General features: G+C 38.1%; 1 protein-coding gene across 1 annotated transcript in view; it reads left to right on the top strand.

Moving 5' to 3' along the window:
* Window positions 1-1,539: 1,539 nt before the first annotated feature.
* The window catches only part of LOC104499303 (gamma-aminobutyric acid receptor subunit beta-2-like), a 28,873-nt gene continuing 20,959 nt past the window's right edge, over window positions 1,540-9,453 (top strand). The window contains exon 1 of the mRNA XM_010142792.1: window positions 1,540-1,594. Coding sequence (XP_010141094.1) covers window positions 1,540-1,594 — 55 coding nt within the window. The remainder of the gene's footprint in view (window positions 1,595-9,453) is intronic.

Genomic DNA, 9,453 nt, shown 5'->3' with positions numbered 1-9,453 from the left:
AAAACCAACCTTAATTCTACATGTGCAAAAACATGTGTTGGGGGCGGGGCGGGGGGGTATGTCGTAGTGATGTGTAGCTCTTAGGAATAACAGTTTTTAGCATATTGTTGTTGGACAGTCGAGAGCAATACTCCTATCCTTTCATAACCAGATCTTTACTTCAGAGTAGAATGTTTTGGATACTGGGATGTCCGGAATGTTGCAGGTAAAGACGGAGTAATATTTCGGAACACTGCCTCACACTGTGTTGCAAGCTAGTGTATCTTAATGAACAAATATTTTTTTCTAAATTGAACAAATGGGACAGGCACCAGACAGCAGGGCTTTCTTCTACAAATCACGTTTTTCTCCTGGTGGCCTTGGATTTTTAATATAGTTATGGAGTAATTAAGCAGAGTGGAGTATTAATGCAGTTTTATAAATAATGTTAAGGTTGCCAGATGTTGTTCATTTCTCCTCTTTTTTTTTTTTTAAATGTACATCAGCATTCAAAATGTTGGCTGGTAGTGGGTTGTGGGGAACTTAAGACCAAATGTTGTAAGGTATTAAAAATTGAGCTTATGTAGATGCTGCTTTAATGATTCATTTGTTTGGATATACCCCTCACTTCTATTTCCAGATTTGAAAAAAAACCTCTTAAATCGGGTAGAAGGGCAAAAGTCCAACACATATAGTCTTTCAGTGAAGTCTTCTATAGGTAAGAAAACTGGGAGATTTATTTACCTGTTAGGAAACAATATTCAGTGTCTGAGCCCCTTCATCATATAATTGTTTTGGATAACAATTTTCCTCTGCATAAATTTTAAGCTAATGTAGACAAATGAGATAAAACTTAGGGATCAGCTCAAAACAGGAGGACAGGTTGCGATGATGAAATTGATGGTAGAGTGCAAACGTAAGTATTTGTTTTCCCCACGTGGTCTTTGTCCTTCATAAAGTGTGGGAGGAGAAAATAATTGTTTTTTTCCACCCATTCAGTGTGGGTGTATGTTTTAGGATGAAAGGTTGTTCCTGGAAATGTGGCCTACTCAAGGGTAGAAGACAGTTGATAATTTTTTTCGAACATCAGAACAAGTCTTCAATTTTATGCAAAAAAGTTGGGGTTTAGGGCATTTTCATCAATCTTCAAAACCAACATTTTTGGAAAACAGTTAAGAAATTCAGTATGTATTTGCATTTAAGTACAAAAAATTGTTCCCTCTGCACCCATGTTGGACTTGTAATATTATGCACAAAGATAACAGCACTTTAAAATGGAATCATTACTTGTACGTATGCCTCATTTAAAAACACCTAAGAGATTTCGTATTTGATTCTTTGGCTGATGGGACCCGTGCAAAAGCTACTCAATTTCTGTCTATTTTTCAAGTATATTCTTAATAATACAGCTATTTCCTCATACCTGCAAGTTAGGTACCACTAAAATCAACTTGCTCAGACACACATGAGCACGAGAAGCTTGCTGAGTGAAGACTAATCAGAGGCTGAAAGAGGCTGATTAAGTTCAAGCAGGTGTTCAAAATTGCTTTGGTTGAGGAAATGGAGTGTCAAGAGAAGGCGGCGGCCAGGGTAATCGCGTATGACCGGAATGATGGTATTTACTGCCTCGGGTATTTGTGGCTTCCTTCCCCTCATTCAAAACACCTCTGTCTGACTTCTCGTGGGTGATGTTGCCCTCGCTGTGCTCGGTCAGACTATCCAATCGTTATAGGCTGCTTATGAAAAAAACTGTGTTGTAGATATTTTAAACGATCTGTAATTTTTTTTTCTTTTGTACTATACATGTTTAATTGTTCAGTCCTTTAGGAAATAAGTGAACAGAACACTGCAAAAATCCACTGGAATTATCACAGTCAAACAGAGCTCTTATCCACCTGTTTGTGGATTTTATATAATGATCCAATTAATATGTAAGAGCTGTGTGGTTCATTTACTGAATTTTGTTCAAGTGAAATTTTTTTCCCCTGTATATTAAATATGTGCACTTAATTATCATCCTCTTTACACTGGAGGTTTTTCAGTATAGTAAGAAGGTTCACATAGGCCTTGATGAGTCTCTTGGCATTCTGAGTTAGTCCTTCAACATGCGCACCACAGTTCAGCTTCTTATTACGGTTAAATCTGGTGAGCTGGGTGAAATAAACGTTGTTTTGCTGTAAGAGGTTTTCAAGGCCAAAGCGTGCTGTGGGAGCTATTCATTCTTTTTATTTAACTTTGACTTGATTTCATTGACTTAAATGTGGAAGAAAGTAGTTATGGTGCAGTAGTATTTTCTTGAGTCTTGAAACAGAGTAAATATATTTTCACTTTGTAGATGACTCTGGAAAAAGCCCATTGCCTACTTAACCTGATTGTACTTGTCTTTTCAAAATGGTTATTTTCACTTCAGCTCTATTCATTTTGTGATTTAATGGCATTGGAATAGATCACTTAAGAATTGATGTATTCATTTTTGTCATATTTACATCAGCTGCATTTCACTTTTAAATAGCAGTTTGTTATTTCTGCCTAAATGTTGCTTTCCTCAGCAACAATTGATATCGTCCTCATTGTTATATATTGCAATTTCCTACTGTGTCTTTGAAGAACTGCTCCTATGAGAGTCAAAGTAAAATTTTTTGGCTCTTCTGTATTATCAAATTGATTCTGATAATCAAATTGAGCTTCAAGAAAATAGACTGCTATCCTGGGCTTCTTAATATTCAGCTTTCCAGTATTCTACCATAGTCTACTTTTAATTACAAATTAAACTAAGCTTTTTTTTTTTTCCCCCCGGCATTAAAAAGTCTCTTACGTGTAAGACAGCTTTGTCATGTTTAATATAGTTACTTGTGTGTTCAGGAATTCCTTTTTTATGTGATATGTTTAATAGAGAATTAAGAAACTTTACTGCAGAATTGTATCGTATGCTAATCTGCTTTTTTAAATTTACAGATGGGGGAGTTTTTTCTTTATCATTTTACTTTTGGTGGGATAAGTAATGGCTGTGTTTAGCGCTATCTTTATAGCAGAAACAGTCACCAACCATATTTTCATCAGATTACATTTTCTTAATGTCACCCACTAAAATCCCCTTCCAAGACGATCCAGATTTAATTGACGCTCAAAACTGACATATCATTGTCAACTTAATCCTCAGAACAGGTCCTCTGGTGAACAAAGTAAGTGGCAGAACTATGGGATATGATGTCTCTAAGTACCCTATGAAATGTCCGTGGTTATCTAACATTATTTTTTTCAGAAATCAGATATGTAATTTCAATAGTGATGAAACTCCCTAAGCTTCAGATGTTTAAGTCAATAGAACTGGACCGGATGTGTTAAATGTTATTATGTTCTGGGATATGCTTAATACACAAAGTCTGCAGGGAACACCAAGCACAAATGAATGATGCAGAGCAGAAGAAAAAGATTGAGAGCGTTCTTGCATGTGATTTGTGAATTCCCACAGATCTGGGAAAGATCTGTACTCGAAAAAGTGCCCGTGTATAGCGCTGCAGAGGCTAGCACTGCATGGAGTGGTGCCCAGTTGTAGTTGGAGCCTCAGAAGGAATACGGTTCTGATGTCCTGGCACCCGCTTTGCGCTAATTGGGCATCATTAGCTTCGAATCAGCAGGCACCGCTGTGCTGCATACACTGATCTCCGTGTTATGTGAGGAACGCTTGCAGGATCTCCATGGTGTTCAATCCAATAACTTTTTAGATCATTCATCCTGGTGGGAGTAACTGTGCTTATGGAAGCAGAAAGATTACAAGAAATTGTCAAGTTCTCAGAGCTAGAAGGTTTTCGATTATTGCTGCACTTGTGCAGTTCTCCCTACCTGTTTCTGATGTCTCTTTTCCTGGAAGTGTTTTAACAGTGAAAACATTCTGCAGCAAGTGCCCTAAAATACAAATGATTTTAATTGAAAACGTTAGGAAAAAAACTCAGCAATGTCATTTAACACGTCGTGCCAGGACACCTATTCTCTAAGTTACCGGGCTCACCATGAGGAAGTATCAGCCTGAAGCACTTACATGAGATTGAAACTTGGTTCTGCCAGCACTGTGAAAAGCCTGTTTGGAACACTGGAATCAATTTTGTAATTTCACTTGTCCATCAAAACATCTTTTTTTAATAGCTGTAGACTCTCCTACAGTAATTGTGGACTCATATTTCCTTCTTCCCTTCTTTCTCCTCCCCACCCCATGCTTTCCTGTAAGGAACCATTTGTACAACTTGAAGATGGTAGTTTTTTGAGAATGTTACCAATTTAATCTAAAAATCAATTGGGTTTCACTGTAGTCAGAAAATTGCACATCCTCTTTTGTATCCAAATCCTCAGAGCCTTAGGGGAAAAAGGCTTTGAAGTGAAATGTAAAAAGAATTTTAATGCAGACGCACAGAATTGGTGGGGGGTGGATAGAGAGGAGAAAAAAACAAGTATGATGTGGTTTTTTTCTTCACTGATGCCAAGTGTTCAGCAGTACACAAACTCTGACTTTCCTTTTCCCCTTCATATCAGCCCGCTGAGTCAGTGTATTGTATTCTCAGCTCTCTGCAAAGATCTCTGCAAATTCAAAGAAACACTTCTAACTTACTGGTTTTGAATGAAGAAGTGGGTGGTGAAGGAGGAAGCGATGCAGTGATGCTGAATGTATGCACGTATCTCCCAGTGTTGTTTCAGCCACGCTCAGTTTGCTGATGGTTCAGAGCGGAGCGAGGTTAGTGCAGGGCCTCAGAATCCTCTCTCTGTTTTAGCCACGTTTTCCCCTTTTTGCATGTTTATGGCATTATTTTTTTCAACAGAAGTCTTATCTTCAGTCTCCAGGTGCTGCCGTGGTATTAGTAATATGGACGATGTGAATTCCTGCAGCGTGCACACTGTAGATGTGTACGTGTATCTCTACCCCCGTCTAGAACACCACTCAGCTGAGCTGTCCAAACAAAAGCGTTGTGAGGCCGTGAAGCCTACTGATAAATACTGGGGCTTTTAGAAAAGTTGGATCCTTTTTTTCCAGTGTCGTGTTTCTGGTAACTGTCTTGTGTCTAAAGATCCTCATACTCAGCCAGTAATGCTACAGCTTACATTTCAGGTTCTTTGTATTTAAAGAATTTCCAAATTTTGACTTCTCTTACACAGACTGCAGAAAAAAATAGTCATTTTGGTAGTTTCTGTATAAAGAGGGTTTTATTTTATGTTCTAGTAGTTGTTTGTTTTTCTTCTGCAGTGCTTCATCATCTGTCATTCCTTGAAGTATAGGCAATGATAAACTCCCTGTCCATGCTAATGGGAGTCGAGAATGGTTTGCTTCTCCCGGGGCTGGTGCCTGATTACCGGGACAATGTGGTGGTTTGCTTGGCTGCCGATGTGTGATGCGTGACAGAAGTGAGAAATGGAACTTTCTGAATGTGAAGTAAATTGTGCTGCTGCTGCTATATGAATGATTTAGGAGAAAGCAATCACTCAGTTGCTCTTGGTACCTTGGTAGCTTGGTAGCAGTTGCCGTGCTGGTAGCAATGCTACATACAATTTAATATATAGTAAAATAATAGTTCTTTTGCAATCTAAATCAAATATAGAGAGTTCTGTGCTAAACTTATGTTCTTGCAAAAATTACCTGCAACATTTTTGGTTTTGGTATTCTTTCTTTCTACGTTACTGATGTGATCTGATCACTTAGAAACATTGATCTGACATTCATAAATTCTGCCTTTCTCTTGTCAAGAGCCACAGATTATTCCTTCCAGACTGCTTATTACTATTTTAGATTGGTTGGTCTTTAAAAAATTTTAACTTACAAGAAGAGTTGTTTTGAGTCCCAAATACCTGCAGATGGAGTTTATTACAGCCACAGGTAATTGGACTTGGATATCTGAAAAACATCCACTGGAGACATGAATAGGCCCATTCTCTCTTCCAACACATTTGACAGATACTGAACTTGTTTCCAATTATCCTTGGGTACTTTAGCAGTACATAAGACCATTTGTGTACACGTGACTATGCTAATCTTTTCTCTTCTCCATTTTATGTAATGAATGGGGTAGTTTATCCTTCTTGGAAAGAGAGACATATTTTAATGAAAGCTTGAAGAGACTTGTGTAATTCTTATTGATACCTACTAACAAATGTTGTCGGTCAGTGTCAAAATTCTCAGTTCAGCATTTCCCCAGCATAAGTCCTAAGCAGCAGGGAGTTCTGAACAGTCACCCGAAGCAGCACAGAGCCGTGTATTTTGGAATCTTTGGTCTGAACTTTTGTTCGAGAGTTTCAAAGGGGTTCAGCTCTCTCAAAGTAATTGTTGAAATTTGCTCAGTATTAAGGCTGTGAGAAGCTTACCCACACCTTCCTGGTAGAGGGGGAACGTTGGAGCATTTGGGAGTCTGCTGGCAGATAAATCCTCGAGTTCTCCTGCACGAACCCTACTATGATTAGATGATTCAAGGCCGGGTTTTTTATTCTGTAACTTATTTTACCATTTATTTTGTCAGGAAAAAAAAAAGATTTATTAGTTCTGAAGTTTAGTGGTTAAATTACCTCAACATTAAATAAATTACCTTGATTGATCCCACCAAGTTCAGTAAATGGAATTGGAATCTGGAACTTGCTGTTGGACGGCAGAGTAGATTTGAGAGACAGTATCAGCAAAACTCAGCAATATCACAAATTAAGAGTGAACCCTTACACAAGGTATGTAACATTATTCTTTCCAAACTCTCTAAGGATGTTCTTTTGTATTTATCATAACGTATACTTGTATTTACATCTCAAGATCAGCCAATTTATTAATTTTTCTTTATTTTATTTTAGATTTTAATTTTTTTGTCTGTCTGGAAGCCTAGAGTGATTCTTGAGAAATACAAAGCAGTGATAGACAAGGAAACATAAGCTGTCTGCCTTTTTTCTGAAGATAGACTTGTGACAAGAACAATAAAAGATATCATGACAACCTCGTGAATGTCATCTCTGCAGAATCTGCACATATTCCTCATGCCATGTAACGCTTGGAAAAATGACCAAAGATCTTACTGCACTGAATGAAGGATTTGTTCTTCACACAAATACTGAAACAAATGTGTTCCTTTCAGATGTCTTACTGAAGTGGGCCTATCTTGCCATGAACACAGTCACTAATGACCTCCATCCCTGTACATGGATCATTCTGGAAAAGTATCTTTTAAAGAAAATTAAGCAGATCTAGTGGTACTTAAAATCTAGTATCCTGCAGAGAGTAGACACAGCTCTGAGCAGCCAGTGCCACGATGCTAACAGTAATTTCCCCTCCTGTCAGACTGCTTCTCCACTGAGAGAGAAGGTACACCGATAGGTATAATGGTCCTGTGTACATCACAGGAAGGGCAGAGAGGCCTTGTTCCATACAGTATGTGGCAACGTGACAGCAGCTCTTGTAATTAGCGGATTCAGGTGGTAAGTAACAATTTGCAAAAACAAAGTCTCTTTGCTGGAATACGGCTTTTACAGGTGTCCACTGGGGAACCAGAGGATGAGGCCAGGCGGGATGAGACATTCACACCCACAACCCAGGGGAGAGGAGGGGACTTACCAAGGTATCACATTAAGAGTGTCAGAGCCAGAACTTGGTGTAAACTTTTACTACAAGAAGTAATGAGTGTGGGGAAAAAAAAAAGCGAAATTAAACATTACAATATATTGTCAAAGGTTTTCAAGTTGTGTTTCACAGCTCACATCTGTTAGTTCAGAAATTACAGTAATCTCAGTTACATGGCTAATTACAATTATTCTGCATTTCTTAAAATGCTCAGTACTTGGAAGTGTCTCAGTATTTCAGGTCATTTTGGGAATAAAGAAACTATTGTACTCTTTTGTGCTCTTCCATTGTGTACCTTTATACTGTGCAGGAAATAGAACAAGGTTAATTGAAGAAAGGAGAAATAGGGAGGGAGGGAGGCTCTCTTATAATTAGACAGTCTCAGAAAAATCATATTTAGGCAGCAAAATGCATTGTTTCCTCATAATAACAAAACAATTCCAATCTCCTGGGTAAGTCTGCAATTTGACGCTTTTGAATAATTTAACTGATCCTTTAGACCAATTCAAAATCAGTCCTAGCTGAACTGATACCTTGCTTAGCTATTGGCAGTCATTGTGTGAAGCTATTCTTATCTCTAAATGCAGCATCTCCTAGTCAACGTGCAACAATTTTGTGCTTTAAACTATGTCTAAGAGAATTCTGTGTGGGGTGCTAAAGGTTTTCCTGTGCAAAGATGCAGCAAGTGAAAAGGTCAGTCACGTGTTGATCTTCATCAGAACTTCAAGGCTGATGTGTTCTGATGGTTACAAATGCAGATTTGGTCGTGTTTTGTTTTATCACAAAGTGTGTAAGAAGCATCAGTATGATTGTGGAGTCATGGTTGAACGTCTGTGATTACAGAGGACAGGTCTTCCACTGGCAGATAGCAGTAATCTTGGCTCCTTTTCAGACCTCACATGCTTTAGCCTCTGAACAAGTAACACACGATAAAGACAAAGGTGATATCTGTGAGATTCTTTTGATGGCACTGTGCAAACAGAGGAGGAAAGCTAAAGATTATGGGAAACTCTTAGTCCAGATTATGTTGTTATTCCTTTGATTGTTCTCCTTTTGGTGAAACAAGAGAAAGCATGAGGAGAAACAAATCAGTGCCTTTGATGTAAGCTATCTGTGTATGTGAGTTTAAACTGTTTTTTATTGAGGAATTCTGGATATGTCAGAAGTATGTCGTGTTCCACATTGCAGAGCTTTTTCTCCTTTAACTGTCGAAGATTATTTGGAAGATGCAAGCCTTTTGTTGTTGTTGTTGTTGATGTCATCAGCTAGAGCTAGTGAACTTCTGGATAAATGAAAAGATTAAGGAAGAACTTTAAGAACTTAAGCAAGAAATTTAAAGAATCTATTCGCTCATCAGTTTTGCTGTTGATATCAGCAACTTTGAAAGCTGAGCAGGTTCCTCCTGAATTCCACTGTTGTTCAAAATCTGTCCTCTACGAATGAGGGCAGAAAATGGAACGTGATTTCAGGAGTCACAGCCATCTCAAAGTGATTTGCTGCCAGCCCCATGAAAACCGGAATGAAGGAGTGACATATGCAAAAAAACCTACAAGTGCTATCAATGTGCTGTAAGAATGTAACTACAAAAATACTTTAAAACTTGCTTATCCACTTGTGCGGTGGATATATTTTTATGTTGTTTCAGTGTTTTTACAGATTATTGGGTTCATATCTTCAAACTCGTTTGCCTTCTGCTGCTGCTGTACACCTGGATTATGCCTGAACGCTTGGATTATCAAAAACTGATGATGTGTGGAAACAAAATGCATAATCTGCATTGTTCCTCGAAATTAGGTGCTATTTGAGCACTCTAAAATGGTGTCTACTATATGATTTTTATCCTTTGTGGATGAAAACTTAAAATCAAAGCCATGTATGTATTATTTTATTCTGTCAGT

Source organism: Buceros rhinoceros, unplaced genomic scaffold (genome assembly GCF_000710305.1).
Source record: "Buceros rhinoceros silvestris isolate BGI_N320 unplaced genomic scaffold, ASM71030v1 scaffold11909, whole genome shotgun sequence".
Taxonomy (NCBI): Eukaryota; Metazoa; Chordata; class Aves; order Bucerotiformes; family Bucerotidae; genus Buceros; species Buceros rhinoceros.
The sequence above is the reverse complement of the archived record's forward strand: the minus strand, read 5'-3'. Positions and strand labels throughout refer to the sequence as shown.